Genomic DNA, 21525 nt, shown 5'->3' with positions numbered 1-21525 from the left:
TATAGAGCTCCAAGGAGATTATGTTGAAAAATAAAAAAAATTTACCCAAAAAAAATTGTTTTTATACTTCATTCTAAGGACTTATTGAACTACCCTCGTAATGGGGGTACAACTTCACAGGGATAAGAACAGGTGCTCTCTCTTTGATACCTGAGAATCGAATAAGGGTCAGTAAGCCAATCTGTTGTAAACACAATATAAATATCTCTCACAATTACAGCAGAAATAGAGAAAGTAAAAGAAAAACAGAATGCATGAAACAGCCTCGTTATATGTAATTAATCATATTAGCATAACTTTTATTCAACTTATACAAATCGGTTTTTAAATTAATAGATAATTTTTTTGTTTTTTTAATATAAAGCATTTCCATGAATTCTCTCTTTCTCTTATTACTTACAATATGCAAAATTTGAACATTATCGCAGTCAAACTCATGGTCAACATTAACAAATGCCTTTGTATGTCTGGCAAGAATACTCTTGTAACAGCGTCGCAAACGAACATCACTTTTGCGTTCCTCTATCCTAGTGTTAAGAAGTCTGCCAGTCTATCCCACGTAATTCATCTTACAGATCCTGCATGTGATTTTATAAACCACACCACCTTTTTCAAAATTATACAAAGGATCTTTGCAAAAATTTATCTCTGAATCCATTTTAAATGGTATACGGAAAATAGTATGAATTTTTTATTTTTTTAAGATATGTTCAATAGTTGTAGAAATTTGACCAAAAAATGGAAGAAGAAAGGTATTAAACTAACTATATTCCTTTAACTCTTTCTAATTATCTGCAAGCAAATTATTACTCTCTTTATTTTTGATTTGTTGAACTCTAATTGCAATAAGTTTCTCAATTAACTTTTGTGGATAATGATTCAGAAAAAGGAAATTGCTAACAATATTCAAATTTCTTGTGTGAAATGAAAAATGGGACAAACCTAGAGCTCTGTCAAATAAGTTTTTGATTACTGCAATTTTGTTTTGAAAGGGATGAGCAGAAAGTAAATTTAAAATTCTACCTGAATATATATTTTTTCTATACCAATTGGTAATAATATTATCCCAACCCTTAATTACTTCTATGTCCAAAAAACTGATTCTATTATCCTGTTCTATTTCATGAGTAAATTGAAGTTTTGGATGAAAATTGTTAAAAGTATCAATGACCATCTGCAACTTTTCTAGAGGAACACATAATAAGGTATCGTCTACAAACCGAAAATAAAAAGGCAAAACAAAATCTAATTTCCCAAAAACAAAAAACTCCAAAGCTTCAAGGAGTATATTCGGAAACATTGCAATAATATCCAAAGAAATCATTACATGGTCATCCAGAAACGTTTTTTGTATACTTTTTTGAAATTCCCAGCTATTTTTGACATTATATTCAGAAGTTGTAAAAGAGTCCTTCAGAATCAAATTAACGCAAGTATAACCGTCGGCTAATACACAAGCACACTTCAAATGGACTGCTCGGTCGCATCCATGGCAATGAATTGCGTTGTTCTTGGTCAATTTTTTCGGCATGGGACCTTTACAGATGGTGCAAAAGTCTTCTTCTTTAGAGTTAGATTCCGTTTGCGGTGGTACCGAAAATGTGCGACGAATACGATTTGCTGCCGGTGGTTTGAATGTTTTCTCCATCTTCTTTTGATCCTTCTTTGCCTCTTTCGCTTGCTTCTCTTCAGCTTTCTTGCGTAAGTTGGCCACATTTTCTGGTTTTCATTGGCCTGCGACCTCGAATGGATTTCTTGGCCGGAGTGACACGTTTTATGGGGCCAACTTCTTTCAATGCACGGCGAATGGATGCATCAGATGTGCTTGGCATCGACGATGCACTTGATGTGCTAGCTATTTCAGAAGGGTATGTTGAAACTTCTTCATACGAAATTGTTTCAATCACATCCCCACTACCCACTACAACACGTTGTTCATCACCCTCATCTTCAATAGTCTTATTTCCGCCGCTTAGTTCGGCGGCAATAAAATCTTCAGCAGTGAAAACATCAGGATTATAGTCGTAAATTCCCGTGACTTTAAATCCATTCTTTATACTCTTTGGCTTCGTACACGCGTCAAGACATTGTTCAGTAATTAATAGATCTTAAATTGTCGGTATACTGGTCCAGAAAATATCTTTATTACTAGACCTTTCGCCCTTCGACGAAGGGCCTCTTCAGGAAAATACGACTATACGTATAGCCATATAATAATTCAATGGAGAGAGTCCTTGGTAACTTTATGGAGTGAACCATGTCAAGTAAATAAAATAAAAATGGTTTGCTTATGATCTTAACTTTTTATCTTTTTTAACTATTTTAAATTTTACTAATTTTGACAATTCTATCATAAGCAAAAAGTTTTTATTTCATTGACTTGTTCGGAAAGAAAGATTCGGATGGCGATGCATTAGTGCATAATACCAGTCCTTCAATGCTTGGCTATGAACATCCCATCCTGGAGGATATCGAACGCCCAACTTTTTTGCGAACTTGTAGACCATTGCCACCAACTAACGGATGGTCATTCCATAATACACGGCGATGGAATGAAGGAGGTATTTCATCAGCTCTTTCTCTTGTTCAACGATGAAAACCTGCCCAAACAAAACATGAACAAAAAAAAACCCAGGTCATCGCATGCGATAGTGTGCTGTAACATAGAACTATGTCTTTAGAAAATATGTAACAAGCCCCCCATACCTCCCCCTCCCTCCTTATATTTTCGTTACACATTTTCGTGATATCCCTACCCCTCTATTGTCCGCAAAACCCCGGAGAAAGACGTAGTTCTGCGTCAAAAGTCGAGAGCAAATGAATGGAGATAAAATAACAAACCATTCTTCCGCCAGTCACGCTATATTTTGTGGTTACAAAATCAGCCAATTGTTCATTCGTGGCGGTTGCGGGATCTATGTTTTTACTTTTCAGCTCGGAAATGTAGCGATGCAGTTTGGTATCATTGATATTGTACCGTCTGGCAAAGGAGCGTTGCGATTTCTGGTCAATCATCACCTCTTTGACGGCAGCCATCATGGCATCGACATCAATTGCTGGTTTTTTTCGCATTATACTTATAACGGGGCATATTGACTGAAAAGACACAAAAAATCGTTCAAACACTTGCGAAAAAAATACGCAGAATAACAAAATTCAATGAAAAAAATTCTTGGAATTGCACTAAACATTCGAATTTTTTACAAATAATGCGTAACATGCATGAAAGATACGATCTTAGGTTGAAATGTGTCATATTTGTCGTGCTTTACATCTCCCCACTTGATGTGCTTCATTTCTTCCCATTCACTACTATTTTAAAATTGCCACCACGCCAGTAATACATAGAATGTTTTTGCATAAATCCTTTTGAACGTCGAAAGCCTAATCATTGCGGATTATTTTGTGTGCACTCACCTTTTCGATTCGCTTGAAAATGTTTATGAAAATGCCACAAACACGAATGCTCAAAAGAACTTTTCGAACCAAATGTTGAACACGCCGTATGGAGAGATACGAAAAAAGTGTACTATCGGGACGAGTCCTCGAACAAAACTGAGATTTTAGGTGAAAAAAAGTTGACAGTAGGCCAGAGCTGTCAAAACCACTACAAAGGGACATCTATGGCCATGCTTCACAACTCCCTATTCTTCAAAACTCCCCAGTGTTAATATAATAATGATAACAATAAATAATCTTTCAGATTTCCAGGTAACATGTGACATTCTTTACAATTTGCAAAAAAGATCCCCGCTATTCTCTGCCAAAGCTCGTAAAGTATTAATATGATAAAAATTTGTTTAGAAGAAAAATGATAGGAAATTGTGTGTTCCACAATTTTGCATATAACTACTTTTGCTTTAAAGTGCATTTAAAAAGAGATATTTAAAAAAAACGAAATTTTGACTCCATTTTGGCCGCCATTTTTTTAGCAGGAGCCTGATTTTGTTGGATATTTTCGGGGTCTTGATTAGGATTCCCAAAATGAAGCTAATTGCCAAGTTTGGTCTTATTCTGATCTTTTGCAAGGTAAAACTACATATTGACTGGACTATCTGTCAGTTCAACTAAAATAAAACTATTCTCTCTCACACTATTACTAATAACAGTCAAAGAGGCTATAAGTTTCGAAAATCTCAGAACTGATAATGGAAAAATGTATGATACTTTTCAAAGTACAAAAGGAGAAGTTTGGATGATAGCCCAACAATTAAGACATTTATTTGTACTATTTTGATATACTGCCATCCTATGAATTCTGAGGAACCGTGGGACAAGTTTAAATATGTTAGGTTCCGGAATTATATCCGTCCTGTCTATTTTTAATTTATCCTGATTACCTGTTGTCAAGTTTTTTATGTAAAAGTCTTCCCATGTTTCAACGGGGATAGAGCACATTAAATATTCTTTGTATCAAAATTCTTCAATTTTTAGCCAAAACTTTCTCACGGCTATAATGTCAGTTAAAGCCTTTATATCGGTATCCCTGTTTTTTTATCAGGCTATTATGCTGCTTTTTAGGTTTTAAGAATTCACCTAATACTCCGCCCGCGAAGTTGAATTCTTTAGCCCTTTTCAAGTTTTTATTGAGTTGAGCTTTAGATTTTATGTACTGTCAATTGTAAAAATGTACTGTCGAAAAATACTGGCAATTTCCTGTCAATCTTTGTCCTTTAAGAGGGCACTATTTTCTACGAAAGGTTCGTTTCTGAATTTTCTCTTCAGCTACCAATAAAATGAGTGACGTTTTAAAGTTCCCAACAAATTTTCTAAAATACTTCTCTGACGTTCAACGGTTTTGCATGCTTCTTGAAATTCTAATTCGAATGATATATACTTTTAGGAGTTACTTTTTTCATGAAAAATTGAATATAATAATTATTCAAAAGAGGGTAATTTTGACCAAGCCTGGTTTTCATGTCATTATCAATCACTACAATTGGACAAATATTCCGTCTACCTTATTTATTCACGAATCCAAGCATACCCCATAATTTATAATTGTTAACAATTCTTTCATATAAACTAGTCGTAAGAAGTTAAAATTAGGCTTGAAATTTTAAAATGCTCTATTTCAATTTTCGTCTGATGGAAGAATTTCATGGAAATAATTAATATAAATAGTTAATAACAAGTAATAATTTGGATTGTAATTTCTTATTTTACTAGAAAAAGCTTGAGAAAAATTTGTGCTAAAATTTTTAAGAACTATAAATACAAACATCACGAAAAAAAGGTTTTCTGTTTTTTTTTTGCTAGGGAAAAAAATCAAATCGGTATACCACCTTTAAAAAATTTTGTTATTAAAAAAATTGTCACAGTACGCCATAAAATTTCCAAGGTCATTACCCTTTCGGGATAGGCGAGACTCACTCGATGGGAAGGAAGTAATGTAAGGAAGGGGTTATAGAATTTTTAGATGGATCTCAATCACCCCAAGCGCATTAAAAATGACACTTCATGTCATTGTCAAATGTAGTAAAATGGTCTAAAATAAGAAAAAATAAAATATCACACGAAGAAAAATTAGTTAATGCTTGCGCAAACAATGATTGAAAAAAAAAATTTCAAGAAAAAAAAGGTTTCAAAAAAGTTAAAAAAATGGTTTAAAGATATTTTTCAAAAAACATTGAGTAGACAAAATTTGTTGGAAAAAATTGCTACAAAATCCCAAAAAATGTAATCCATATAAATTATTTATTTAAAAATTATTTCATTTATATTCCGGTTAAAAATTGACTTATTTTCACTTGTCTGCACGAGACAAGTGACTAGGCTACCCTTACGTATTTTGATCCGCTGAATCCGAATCTGACCACAGAATTTCTCCTACACGTATCACTTTTCCCCTAGATGCAGAAAATACAGGAAAACCTAGGAATATTCAGGAAATTATTTCGATAATACCAGTACACGAAAATTCCCCAGTGCTTCCCCTAGTTAAGATAAATTAAGGGAATTTGAAAGTCTTTTTCATGTTATACAGACTTATATGGCAAAAAATAACAAAAATGCTATATCCTTTGCAGTTTTGCGCTTTCAATCTAAATTTGACCTTTAAATTTTCTCGGCTTGTAACATTTTCTCCTTAGATGCAAATAGGCAGGAAAAGGCTAGGGATTTTCTGGCAACACAGGCTATAAAAAAATGTGTCTACAGGAGACAAGTGACTAGGCTACCCTTATGGATGTTAAGACGCTCAATTCTAAACCTGGCCTCAGAATTTATCTTGCACGTCTCAAGTTGCCTTTAGATGTACAAAATAAGGAAACCCCTAGGGATAATTTGCAAGTTATTTTGATAATACCAGTATACGCAAAAGAAGAAACATAGATATTATATTGGTAACCCCTTCATTGGCATTTTCGCAAAATGCTCGATTTGGATAAATGTTGGTTCTTTTCGGGTTTTTGGGGTCGCTTAATCCGAATTTGATGTCAAAATTAGAAAATTTAAAAAGTTGGATCCAATATGGCGGACGAAAATACAAAAAAGGCTCAAGTTGGATAAATCTCGATACTTACGAGTTTTTGGGGTTGCTGAATCCGAATCTGAAGTCAAAACTTGAAAATTTAAAATGGCGGACGAAAGTACAAAAAACGAATCGATTTGTATAAATCTTGGTACTTAAAAATTGGAAAATTCGAAATGGACAGACTAAACCGTACAAAGTAGATCTTACTGTTGGCTTCCTAAAATTTACTAAACGGATTAGTAGGATCCACCACTTTAAATTTCTGAATTTTGATTTCAGATTCGGATTCAACGACCCCAAAAACGAAAGGATACAAATTTTCAGGATAACAAATATTCCTGTTATTTTGGGCACTTTTTGTCAAATTCTCTCTGCCCACGAAGGGGTTAAGTGCAATAACTTGTAGAGACTTAATTTGTACACAGAAATTCTTTAGTGTGCCTTCTATTTTCCCTAGCTTGGGTAATTCTAGGGAAATTGAAGGTCTTTCTCATATTATATAGATTTACACAAGAAAAAATATTAAAAAACCTAATATCCTTAACAGTTTTGCGTGTGAAGTCAGTTACTTGTCCCATGCAGACAACTTTTCTTTTGGTGGACTTGGATAACCTGGAAATCCCTACGCTCTTCCCTACATTTTGCACCTAGAGAAAAAATGGAACGAGCCAGAAAAACTGGGTTTTCAAATTTAGATTTAGCACGCAAATCTGCAAAGGATATGGCATTTTTGTTATTTTTCCCCGTATAAAATCTATACAATATGAGAAAGATATTCAATTTTCCTAGAATTACCCAAGTTAGTGGAAACAGCGTGCACACTAGAATTTCTGTGCACGAATTAAGTCTCTCAAGTCGCTACACTTAAGAATATAACATCCATGTGTCTATTTTCGCGTATACTGGTATCATCAAAATAACATCCAGAATATCTCTAGGTTTTTCTCTATTAGCTGCATCTAGGGGGAAACTGAGACGTATATGAGAAATTCTGAGGCCAGATTTGGATTCAGCGACTCAAAATAGGTAAGGGTAGCCTAGTCACTTGTTTTGTGCAGACAACTTTTTTTGTGGGCCTGTGTTACTATTTATTTTTAAAATACCTTTTATTTTATATCTTTAGAGTATAGCTGCGCTCGCAAATTTGAGTGCGTTTAGGGCGCTTGACTGTTGGTTCTCATGCTTCGCGCTCGATAATATACTTATCTCGCACTTCGCCCTCGATAATGCATTTACCACGCGCTTCGCGCTCGATAATATGCTTACCACGCAACAGTAATTTGGTGATTGTGAATTCTCTTTTGCTAAAGCTTCTTCGGCTTTAACGAACACATTCTCATCACGTATCTCGTACTTCGCATTCTACTTTATCCCTGAAATTTTATATCATTCCCATAAATGTATATTATTCTAATTCGTAACTTGCATCGTTATTAAAACAGATGAAGTTTCATTGTCCCGTTCAAAAAAAATGCGCATTCTTTGAAAAAATGTTATCAAACGTTTTATTACAACTTTTGTCGTTTTTCCATAAACTGAATTTGCTCATTTCCAACGTTTTCGATATGATTTAAACTTTACACACACGGTCTACTGGGCAGCCTTACCGTTTTTTACTTCTAAATTATGTATATCTGTATACACACATACACACACACATATAAGTTTATATATATATATATTTTTTTTTTTTTGAAAATGCATTATTATATTTGAGAATATTTGAAATATTGTGAAAATATGTAAATTTTGGATTTTCTATTATTTTTCATGCTGTCCAAATTTAATTTTTGATTTATCAAGAAAATTAAAAAAATTGTCATGATAATCTTCATTTTTTTAAGCTTGTAATGTGTCCCCTAAGGGTTTACATTTTTCTTACACCTTCTCTATTCCTTTACACACCCTCCACACACTTACTTGGTGGTGGAAGGGGGACCTACAGTTTAAGGTGGGTTCCGTACCACCAAGAGCAACAGCCAAAAGTACTTAGAGAAAACCTTTTTCTCTAGAGGTACCGGTCCCACGACTCTCCGGAGATGAACAACTCCCTTGCTAGGCTAGTGTTCACCGCATGGGCCACCGAGACTCTTCCAGAGTGCGAGGCGGGAATCGAACCCGCAAGCCGAAGGAGTGGGTACCCAAAGCCTACGCTTTAGCCCCCACGACCATCGTCCCACTTAATTGTCATGATAATCTTCTAAGGCATTTAGAAATCAAACTTTTTCTTCTCTTGACATTTTTTCATATCGTCCGTTAATTGGCTTAAAAGGTTCATTTTCGTGTGTTTTTTGCAATTTTGTAAATGCTATAACTCTAATAATTTTTTTATTTTATGAAAAGAGTCATTAGATAAATTGTTAGAATTTTTAAATACTATGAATGACCGTACAGAGAATTCTTGAATTTTGAAAAAATGGCCTCAAAAATATTAAAAAGGCACTCACTTTTTGAATTTTTATCTAAAATGGCTGGCTAACGAATTATCGTGCTTACAGACAAACAGACAGACAAACATAAAGACAGGCAGATATACATAAGGACAGACGCATTCGTAAAAACCTGTTTTTCTGATTCAGTGGTTCTCAAAACCTGGACCTTTTGACAAAAACTAGGGGGATCAAATTTTATACAAATCTAATACCTTCTCTGATAAGGATGTAAAAATGATTTATTTCTGATGAATAATTTTTTGATAGTTCTGTTTTTAGTTTTTAACATAAAAAATAGCTTTAAAACATAAGAAATTATATTTTTTGAAACCCCACACATGAGACGAAAAAGAAATTAAAAGACAAAAGTTGTGATAAGAATGTGCTCACACAGCGGGCACTTTTTTTTACTGTTAATGACGTTTTTCATGATTAAAGCCAAAAATAAGTATCCTATCAAAAAGTGGTTAATAAAAAATTTGTAGACCTTTTTCGAATGAAAAATTTTTGTGTGTTCATCTTGTACCATATTTTGTACAGTTTGGAAGAAAAAGATAATTTTTCATTATTTTGTAATGCTGTCAAAATTTGAAGTTTGGATTTTTCAAGAAAATTCAAAAAGCTGTTGTGATAATCTTGTAGGGCATTCAAAAATCAACATTTTTCTTGTCTTGACTTTTTTTCATATCGTGCGTTATTTGGCATAAAATGTTCATTTTCGTGTGTTGTTTGGAATTATTTAAATGCTATAACTCTAGTCATTTTTGATTTTTTGAATAAAGTCATGAGGATAAATTGTTCGACTTTTTGAATACTATGAATAACCGTACAGAGAATTTTTGAATTTTGAAAAAAGTTGTCTCAAAAATATACAAAATGTGCCCACTTTTTGAATTTTTTTCCAAAATGACTGGCTAACGAACTTGGCCTTTAGTTTAGGACACTAAACGAGTGTACAAAGGGGCAATCTAATAGATTAATTTGTTCAAAAGTTATCGTGTTCACAGACAGACATACATACAGACACATTCGTAAAAACCTGTTCTTCGGATTCAGGGGGTCTCAAAACGTGGAAATTTGACAAAAACTGGGGGGTCAAATTTTACACAAATCTAATACCTTCTCTGATGAGAATGTAAAAAATTTTGAAATATACACTTTTGTAATTATAAATAATATTCGGACCATGAGTAGTCGTATGATGAAAAATGGATGGTCCTAAAACAATTGAATAACTTTTTATCATTTTTTAAATTAACTTCGGCATTTTCGTACACCTTCGGTTTGCTAAGACAGAACTATAACTGGTGTGTAATACCGCGTCAGTATCGCACGGCAGTACTGAGGAAGTTTTCCAGCCAGTACTGGTTCAGTACAGATACCCAGTACTGGGACTCCAGCAGTCTGTACTAGATCAGCACTGCGCCAGTAGTGTATTTCCACCTGGGTTTAGGTGAAAACATTGTCAAAAATTATAAATTATGTGGTATGTCTGGATTCGTAAATAAATAAAATAGAAGGAATATTAGTTAAATTTTAATAGTTACTCTACATTTGAAGACTAATTTCGCGGTTTGTAACGATTATTTAACAATCAAAAAATAAGGTTCATATAACAAAATCAACTTTTTCTAGTTTTTCTTGCGGCTACTTTATAAGTAACTATTGTTAACAATTATGACTTGTACGGTATGTCTGGATTTGTCAAAGAGTTAGATAGTTTGTTTTCAAATTTATCAAGCACTTTCTTGTTTCCTACCGATTTTTGAGAGACAAATTGGTCCATACTGTTTCTCATGCTGTTGTTTTTTCTCTTGTAGTACTTTCTTTTTGGCTTTATAGTACTCCTATTCTTTATCTCTTGTTTGTTAACAGTATCTTTTTCCTTTGCCATCTCCTCAGTGCCATCGTTGCTTCTAACTCCGTTCTTTGAAGCCTTTCCTGCTTGTAGAAAATGAATAACCTCGTCCAAGTCGCAAGGTTTTCCTTCTATTTGTAGGAAGTGATCTCTGAGTGGATCTCTAGATCGAGTTTTCTCAGTTCCTTGAAGAGTGGTACCAGCTCTTTCCTTTTTTCCTTGGCGTTTTTGTCATAATTTGTAGTTTCCTATGAATGAGTAGGAGCATCCAATCAAAAGAAAACTATGTTGTAGCTTTTAGATATGCTTTTGCTCTCAATCTTTACATCCTGGATCTCCTGGAGTCGGTTTTTCAAACATTTATTTATTTTTTTTTTTTTGAGTTCATAGAAAATGCAGCATTTTGCTATTTTTCAACGAATAGGTTCAATTTTCAAAACTTTGTAAAGTCATTTTAGATTAATTTAAGAAATGCTTTGAAAGCTTTTCAAATTTTTGTAAAATCATTTTATTGTACGTTCACGTTTATCAAAGATGTTTACACTTAAATCTGCCTTAAGTGGTAATTTACGATGTATGTACTGATAATTTTTATCGTCTTTTTATCTGTTTCTAAATTAACAGATTGTATACCAGCAAGAGGTGGGAACATAGGTGATAATACGCGCCGTCATTTAGATTGTTTTTCAAAGGTTGCATGCAAATGTTAAGGGTTGCACAATTATTTAATCTGCATCGTGAGAGAGCACCCATGCGAAGCTGTATAAAAATGGAAGGTTTTAAGGAACTAATTTTATGGTATTAAGCTGAGCTTCATTTGCAAATAAAATAAGTAAATGTAAAAGATTTAAACGTGCGTCAAGCGCGCGTATGACGTGCTACTAATAGTTGGACGACATTCGAAAAACAAACCTGTGTGATATTTTCAACCGTTACAAATTGAATGTCATGCGTGCTGACAGATCTTCAACACAATGTTTGGAAATTCTGAAAAAGCACGCCAGTTCATTAGACCATAGTTAATTCAAATTTAAAATTTAAGACTACTTCGACTAAGTAAAGAAAAAATCTGAAATTCGTGTAACTATTTTAAGGATTAAAATGGCCCATCAACATCTGCAGATGTGGAAAGTGATTGTTGACGTAGTTCAACTATCATTTGATATTTTTTTAGATTTACTAATAAAAATGTCGAAGTATCTTACATTCAAATATAAAAAATTTGAATGTTTGAAACATATAATATTTTTTCTCGCATAAAAACTGTTTTCTATCTAAAATATTATGTACACTCCCTGTGCAGAGTTCGGATGTGTCGAATCTCTAACAAACTTCCTATCACTGTCATTTGTTTAATACAATTTTAAGAATTTTTGAAATTATACTGTATCAAAATGTTTCAAAATCTGCGTTGAATAACTATTATTTAAATTGTTGATCCTTTTGTTGGAAAACATCGATAAAACACAGAATATTTGGACAATTTTTCAAGTGACTACAATTTCTGGATAAATTAGGTACATTTTACTGAAATGATCTTCCGGTCTAATTAATAGTTTACCTTTGCGAAGAAATTTTTGCACTATTTTGCGGCCCTTGTAATTCCTGTGTTATTTTGTTCTTTAAAGTTTTCTCTTGCAGCGAAGAGACGGCAGCTTTAAAATCTTGCATCTCTTTTTCCTCTTCCAAATTCTTTCTACGCTCTTTCTCAAATTTAGTTCTATCAACTAAATCTAAAAATTGCACTTCATCATCGTCCAAACCCTTTATCATATTTTCTGGAATAAAAAAATTTTTCTATACATTTTTTTCTGAAATATAATGTTTCACATAAAGCAAAGTTTCAGAAACAATACAATTTTATAACTCAGATAAAAGTTTGAAAGGTGCAGATTATGGTAGGACCCCTCCCCCCTCCTTTAAAAACACAATAATTTTTTTATTTTTTAATGATTTTTGTTCATTTATGATCAATGGAAAGGTAACATTTCAAATTTTTCCACTAATTGTTTAAAGAGATTGTAGTTTCCTTTCACATCCACGACGAACTGAAGTCACTTTCGCAATGCCTGGGACGATTTACGGAAGATGTTTTTATTAAGACGCTACTATTCAAAAGTCAGTATTTCTTAGTGCTTGTAATTATGGGAGTTTTTCGTGCAACCCTTCACCTGTAAAACACTCGATATGTTATAGCACAGAGAATTTAGATCTGAAAATACGATGGCTATTCTTGGATCGAAATAAATTCAGGAACGTGCTCACGTAATAAATTTGGCATTGCACGCGCTCTGTGCTATGCTACAGAGTCTTGTCGAAATGTCCAGCGCTCATATCCGAACATTTTGGTAGACCATGGAACGAAACGAGCCTTTAGAATGTATTTCTAATCAACTTCCTGAGTTAGCTCGAAGTTTTTAGGCATAAAAACGAGCGGAGAGACATCTTTCTCTGAAATCGCGACCCAAACCGGCACTTGCGCTGCTCCTGGTTGACGAGTTACTTGTAGTTAGTCTGAATAGTCGTTGGAACGTCCCTTTAATCATACACAACCTTTTTGTTTGTTTACGTGTTGCTTAATACAAAACATTTTCTCGTCGGAAAACCCCAAATAGGACACCACGCCAGCATCGTACACGTGAATCAGCGTTTTCGCTCTTTCTAGGCGTACCTTTTTCTTCACTTTGTTCAATTCTTGACCCATATACACACGTATACACTTGTAAATAGTTGTATACACTATTGACAAGTATACACGGCAACTATACCGATACAGAGGAGTCTCCAATGAATGACGTTATAATGGCGCGCGATTTAACATGGCGGGCACTTCAATTTCCAGACCCGGTATACTGATGATCTTTGCGCTCGTTTCTCTTCTCTTGTTCTTTCAAGAATATGGATTTTATGTACTAAAACTTAAATATAGTGAACATATTATATTTTGCCACATGCTATCAGTTAGAGTATTTTTCACTAAATGTGTATTCGTCACTTATTTACAATGTACAGTTTACAATATCACGTTATTGGTATATCAACTATGAAACATCAAAATTAATGCATATAGTTATGCATTGACTTACCGATACTATATAAATATCTTACAACGGTAAAAATATATGCACGAGTTCTTTCATTAGCCGAGTTTCATTATATTATCCGTATCCACCGAGTACCACCTAGTATCCACCTGAAGACATCAAGCGATATCTACTTATTTACCTAATGTATTGTAGTTTTATTATTATTCAAAATGGAAAAGCATGAGTAATATTTACAATGACTATTCTGATAGGATTACTTTGACTGAATATGTACCATAGAAGTATTTTAATTTATAATTCTTAAATTAATATGTCTTATTCATGGGTGTGCAAACATTTTTCACTGTGGTAAATGTGTATTTGACAATTGTGTAATGGTGTAAAGTTTCAACTTTCGTTATCGCAAAATCTCGTGATTACGGTGAATTATTAGATTCAACTGTTTATTATTTGGCTATACTCTTTTATTAGTTCCTTAATTCATGGTGGAAACTCCGCAGTTTTGGAATCCGATCGGGCTAGTAACGAAGTTCTGTAATAATTTTCAGATTTTTATTGTGCTTCGGCGAATTTACCAACAGATTTCGATCAAATCGTCATTGATTTTAATCTTTCGATTTTTAAAAATCCATCTTAATCGATTCTACAAAACGCCGCTCATTTAAAAGTTAGGCGTTTCCGCCTTTAAATATGAGGTGAATATGCAAGCCATATTCTGTACTATGTACTCTCTGTATTCTTCTCCTTCCGTCATATAACACGCGTATTTTGTCAAAAATATGCTGCTTGATTGTCTGCAGGTTTGACTTGTTCAGTGTGTGATTGAAGGTCCTCAGTTCATGGGAAAACTTTCAAACTCTTTCCGTAACGGTCTACTAGATGTTATGTAGTCAATCAAACACTGAACATGGGGCGCATTAGCCTTCGATTTGAATCAGCCAAAGCTCTCGCAGCACCATGAACTAAAGAATTGATGGTCCAGAGGTCGGAATTCTCCAAGATATCCTCATGAGGAGAGGCATCCACTAGAGCCAGATCGTGGAGCTCAGGAGGAACCTGTATGTTAATGTTCCTCCTTGTCCTGAAATCACTATCACCTGTCAGAAGGTGCCTGCTTCCTGCGGTTAGTCTCAATGTCGTTTCCTCGTCTACATCTTTAGCGTGTTCATGTGGTGGCTGAGGAAGTGCTCCGCGCGAATATCCATTTTTCAAGAGGTAGGTAGTTTGATTTTGTAATGACTAATGCGAAAGGTGTTGAAGCGCTGGGTATTTCTATCACAACAGAGTGTGCATACGCGCCATAAAGCCTCCTCTAACAGGGATAATAATGGCAGGCATCGTAGCAGTCTAGCAATTTATCCTTGAGTTGACTTGTCCACTCAATGTGGGCGTTTCGCAGGTTCGTCGTTGTGCTTTTATCTACAATATTTTTAGCACCCCGAACTCTAGGGTGATCGGCACTGTTTTTGCAGAATCATTGTCGGGCAGGCTGCGCGTTCGATCGTTTTGAATCGCATTTACAATTTTTTGGTCATTTGATGGAGTTATTGTGCTTCCCACGAGCAGCTAAGGAAAGGGTTCGTCCGTCCTTGTAGAGCCCCGCATGCATGGATAAGGCAGCGTACTCTGAGTGCAATTTAGCATTTGGCACGGTTGTTTCATATCCGCTTAGGGGTTATTCCTGCGGGACTATTCCTGGACATTTGTCCGCGACTTTTCAATAATTATTTTAACCATATTCAGCAGAAACCCTTGGTACAGGGACCCTCTATCGGCAACCTGAGGACGTGTTCGATGGCTTTGTCATCGGCGCATAATGTTCGCATAATGAGTCTCCGGCGGGGAATCAAAACTAAGTCTTAAAGCGTATTAACCAAATCGTTTTTGTAGACAAATAAATTGGTGCCCATTTTTTTTATTTGCAAGCAAAAAATATTTTTAGAACTCGCTCTAAGGCTTCAAATGTTCCTGATTTAAAGTAGAGAAACCCTAGCACCAGGTACAGGTTTAACCCAGAGTGTAGTTATAGATTTATCAACTTATTATTACTCTGCTATTCTACTCATCCTCAATGACCGCAGCTTGGGATCGAAGCAAGTACATAGCACAATAAGCGGACCAACCGAGGGTAATCTTTATTTGCAGCCGTCAACCTGCACTCCCTGCAGTCGGTGTTCAACTTGTACGTGTTATTTTTCATAAGCTTTTTTTACTCTTTACTTCATGTAAATTAAACGTTTAATCTTTTCTTTTTTAGAAATCTCATCTCAATAGTCTAAAGCATGCCATATTGCCATTATATGCTGTTTTTGACATGGCGAAAACGTTTCCATATTTTTGAGACATAAAAATGCAATAAATGCAATTTTCACTGACAAGAGTTCAAGCATATTAAATGTCAAATAAATTGACTTACAACTTCCTGTGTAAAATCAAAGAAATAAAAAGAGGAAAAATGTTACATGTCAAACTCTATAAGACATAAAAATAGCCGGAGCGAGTTCTAAAATATTTTTTCCAATATAAAAAAATAGACATAAATTTATTTATCCACGAGAACGATTTGGCCAACAAGCCCATTTAAATTTTTCAAATTTGATTTTTTGAGCCACCCTAATATATATAGATACTACGGAAATTTGGAATGGAATTTTGGTAAGAAAAATTGCGTCAAGATTTATTTGAAGCGAGGGAAACTTAATGGCATCCCTGAAGACCCTGAGCTCGCCTATAGAAGCGCTATATGACACCTTTACGCTGGAGAGACCTATACATAACTGGGCGTGGCACCAATTCGCATTCAGGATGTGACATTTATAAAGCATACTCTCCGAAGCAGATACAAACATCTCATCCGGTAGATTTTTTCTTTCGAACTGTCGACGAGGAACAAAGTATTTGCAAAAAACATGATTGCCGTCCCAATAATACTCTGATGATTTGGAGTGGTTCCGTGGACGAAGTACGAGCTCAGATCTCTTGATATCGGGACACGAAAGGTTATGCACATAAAAAAAAGCATGCATTTCAACCTTCCACTAGTCACGCGCACCTCACAGGTGCAATAAAGTTTATTATTTACATACATTTTGTTGTTTTCTACTTCAGAAATGGGCTTTTAATGCGCCAAAATGCTTAGAAATTTTTTTTTACTGGTAAAAATTGAGAACGCACCTCACAGGTGCAGTGAGACTATCGATGGGCGGGAAAAGGGCGCGACTAATGGAAGGTTAAGTTTTCTGTTTCGCGACTCTACATCTCACGCCGTCAAGGTGATCGCGGAATATTGAATTTTGAATGAATTAACATAAGGACTATTCTGGGTACAGCACATAGAGTCGCAAATGAGAGAGACCCTTTTCCTAAAAGGATCAGAAAGCACGAAGAAGTGGACAAAGGAGCGTTTCTGTACAAAGCCGCGGAGGAGGTTGCCGAAACACTTGAACTTAACTTCAGTAACAGGGGTGCGTAAAATACATCAAATATTATATATCTCGAGTATTCACTACTGAAAGCCCAGATCAGGGTGTCTACTGTTTCTTCAACAAAAATTCCAGGACTTTTCCAGGTTTTTCAGGATAAAAAATAGATTCGTCCAGGTATCTTTTTTTATTATTATAATGAACTTTATTTAACAATTAGTATAATTCGCAACTTATATAATTGTTTATGAATTATAAATAAACTTCAGCATTACAATACTGATTATAAATGGAAAGTTTTTTCAATGCTTCAATAAATAATAATTTAATTTAATTTAAATTATCAAATTTATATTTAATTAAAAAAAGTAAAAATATAAATAATTCAATAATAATAATAATAATAATAATAATAAAAGTGCGACGGAAACATCTCCTGCACCCGTGCAGAAATCGCTATATATTTTCCCGATCACCAATCTGGCTCTGATCGGTTAAATATCTTCGGGACCAGGTGGGGATAATTCAATGTCCCAGACCCAAGCCAGGCCGATTAAGTATTTCAACGCCACTTAGTTCGAATTTAGGGAAATTGTCTTGCTGTCAAAAAAATTAATTATTTTTAAGGCTTTGATAACAAGTCTACATATTTTGTGCGAGTTTCCTGTTCGAAGAAGATTATTCGGTTTAATATAAATGGTAGCATTTTATGTTTCTAGACTAGATAACCTTAATTTCTCTTCAAAACCCTGTTTGACTTCTCTTTTAATCAATTAAATTCACATTCTTGATTAGAATAATTAAAAGTTATATGATAAATGTACTATAAAAAAATGTTGTAATAAACTAATTGTAATATATCAAGGTGTTGAAGATTCCCTATTGAAAAAATCCTCGATGAAAGCGTGTTATTTTCGTACGAGGAAAACGCGAGGCAAATCCGCAAGAATTTTAGAATTTATTGAGTAAATCTGAGAGTCAAAGAATTAATCCTTGAGGGAATTGAAATTCTGCGCGGATTTCCTCATGTACTCTTCGTCTGAAAATTAAATGAAGATTTTTTAAATACGGTTATTCTCGAATTTTTCAAGTATAAAATGCAAAACTTTCTTAGTCAATAAAATCAGTGTTTAAATAATGTACACTGTCACTGAGGAAGAATCATTGACGTGCATCAACGCAATCATTGGAAATGCGAAAAACTGGGGTGCACATATCGTAAAGAACGAAGTCGGAAAGCCTAAAAAATGTATTTAGTTTGCATTTTTTTGTGTTAATATTTGTCACTTAAATAAAAAATATAGTTAACTTTATTTACTTTCCTTTTTATTCATTTATTGTTATAAACAAAATTAAAAGAAATTATAAAATTCAAAGATGGGTCTTAACGGGAAAATGGTCGGGGCTAGGTGGGGTGCCGATCGGGCGCCAGGTCTGGATCCGATTAGGGCGTGTGTTTTATCAGCGATAGGGTCCAGGTCCGTTTTCCAGGTCTGGGCCAGTTTTAGCCTGGTCAGTAGACTACGCAGTCGTAAAACCTATAATCGTACGACTTACTGAGTTGAAATCTGGCAACAATGTAGCGTTTTTAACAAAATTTAGATTGCAATTGACAATGCAATTAACCACAAAAATGGTTTTTTTGAGTGCAAAAACTATGAAAATAACTTTTTTTTTCACTGTTATTAATTGTACATTTGTTAAATGAATTTATGGTAATAGTGCTGTTTATGTCCCGCAAAGAAAAAAAGGTTTGAAAAAATGTTTTTTTTTCTAAAATGGCTTACTTTACCTGTAGAATAATAATCCGACGGCGGAAAGATGAATTTTTTACTATAATTATTGAAAAAAAAGGTGAAAAAGTGTAGTGATAAGTCGAAAATTGAGTTTATGTGTTTTTCGTTGCGGAACATAAACAGCAGTATTACCGAGTTTATTATTAATTACTTACCAGAAACGAACTTTGTATTACAATCAAAGTGCTGCTTATGATTGACGATACGCTGAGTATCGGTGACGACTCCATTGATGAATCCACATTTGCGACATTGAACATGAAAGATTGAAGCAAATCCACTGTTTTTTCTCGGATACAATATCGAGTAAAGAGAGTACACCTTGACATTGTAGACAAACAAGCTGCTCTGCAAAGTTTTGACACGAACAATTCACCAGCCTTCGATATTTGCTGCTACTTTGATGATCGACTTCTAGGTTAAACGCCTTTCTTTTCGTACCACGTTTGTTGATTTTCGTCGCATTATCACTATGTATCTTTCTCTTACGGTATCAACGGCTGACTGAAATCTACATTGATCGCGCCTCGCGATGTTGCCAGATTCTGATAGTCAACGTCTGCGAAACCGTTCCCTGCGAAAAAGCCCAATGATCTGCTGAATTGGATAACGAGCTTTGTCGAGATACTTCTGAAGAGTCCGATCTCTAGACTATCAGTTTAAGTGTGTATAATGTAGCGAGAACTATGACGGATTTAAACCGTAAAACAAAACCTACGGCTGATCATAAGACCAAAAAACGAATGTAACAAATTAGCACATAGATAGGCCGGGAAAGCAAGTACGCGCCGCGCATTCAGTGTGTGATGACTACATGACATCTGGTAGGAATTTCACTGCCAGAGTTCGACAGTTCGCGCGCGAACTGCAGATCCGTCGTTACACACAAGCCAAGGCTGCTGGTCATCAAGCAGCATATTGTTGACGGAATATGGGTATTATCTTACGCTAGGAGACTTCTAAAGAAGAGGAAATCATGATTCAGAAAAAATAAACATTTTTTCTCTGACCCATCTCGACTCTCCCAAGACCTTCCAGTTACTGTAGACTACCTATTCAAACCAGACGAGGTCAAGAAATGTTGTAAATAATACTACGAAATCCAGCATCTACTGAAGGAACACTCAAGAAACATAAATAGCTTTAAGGGGCTGTGCAGTGCCCTCACAACACTCGGCGAGAAATTCACATTAACAAGAGCATGCACTTTAAATCTTCTGTTTCACGACTTTACATCTAACGCCGCGTACAGCACATATAGTTTGAAAAATGGCGAAGGAGACTGCTGAACAGTTGACCGTGACTTCAATATCAGGGGTGAAAAATGCATAAAACATTATCCATTTCGAATACTCACTCCTTAAGGCGCGGCTCAAGAAAGCAACGGAAAAAAAACTTCCGCGAACAGTTCCAGGGCAAGGCATTTATTAATCGAGGGTACAGTCCCGACGTTACGCGATTGTTTAATTAAATTCACGCATGTACAGCGAGAAAAAACTGGAAACGACCAATTTGGCAACGTGCAGGATTATGAAGGTCCAACTATTGTAAGTGACCTCCATAATACTGCCACGTCGCACGAACAATCTGACTACTCCGGAATCGAAACAGTGAACGCGAAAACTGTAACAGAAAGTTTCGGTGCATTAACGTTCAGAGTGTCTAGTGTCAATGCAACGGATGCATACTCGCTGCTGCAGCGCGTTTTCGAGGCCAGACGGCCTTACCGCGTGCTCGCTACCCTACTAAATGGGACGCTATAACGATGCCGGTCTACAACCCGGCCAAAGGACAGATTTGCGTAACATAGCTGCTACCGCATACAGGACAACTACAGCTTTCCAGCACTGACATTTTAAATACGGTGTACAACAAAAGTGGCAATGAGAGTTAATACGTGACAGCTGACATCTGTCAATCGAACCACGCATTCTTGGACCTTAGCTTGCCTCACAGAAATTACCCCCACCATAGCACCACCTTACAGAATAACCTAAGCCGACTCGTAAGTTTCGGCGAACCGTGTAGGCGTCCGCAAGACAATTACGAGCAATCCCGGCGGCAAACTGGTGCACTACGTTCACTACATCTAAGATCAGTATTTAAAACATTATGGAAGACTTTTAGACGTTTTTAATGCGAATTCATCATTTCCGAGTTTGGCGCTAATCTCGGATAGGGAATTATTATTGCGTATCCCGTTTTTCTTACCAGATATCGCATTAAATTGATTTACTAACGCTCGGCAAGGGTGGGACACATGGTCGGATGTTGTACAATCTGCGCGAATTCGTTTTGGTGACCCTGATTACTAGTTCAAGCTTGGTTTCAGCTCCTGTTCCTTACTCGGGGCAGGTGAAAATAAATTACGCGCACTGCAATGTCACCAGAATCTTAACTCACCATACATCGCAGTGAGGCCCTCAATTTCGACTGCCTAGAATCAATAGCCATTCGCGACGAAAAAACGCTACGGGCACAGAGCGCCTTTTAGA

The 21525-nt window shown here is 35.4% G+C and overlaps 1 protein-coding gene across 2 annotated transcripts in view; it reads right to left on the bottom strand.

Moving 5' to 3' along the window:
* Positions 1–21525, bottom strand: part of LOC117169557 (PSME3-interacting protein) — a 167075-nt gene that overhangs the window by 72398 nt on the left and 73152 nt on the right. For both annotated transcript variants that reach the window (XM_033355983.1, XM_033355984.1), the window contains one exon: positions 12327–12543. In XM_033355983.1, coding sequence (XP_033211874.1) covers positions 12327–12543 — 217 coding nt within the window. The remainder of the gene's footprint in view (positions 1–12326; positions 12544–21525) is intronic.

The sequence above is a fragment of the Belonocnema kinseyi genome, chromosome 3 (assembly GCF_010883055.1).
Source record: "Belonocnema kinseyi isolate 2016_QV_RU_SX_M_011 chromosome 3, B_treatae_v1, whole genome shotgun sequence".
NCBI classification, from domain to species: domain Eukaryota; kingdom Metazoa; phylum Arthropoda; class Insecta; order Hymenoptera; family Cynipidae; genus Belonocnema; species Belonocnema kinseyi.
This window is presented reverse-complemented; position numbering and strand designations above follow the sequence as displayed.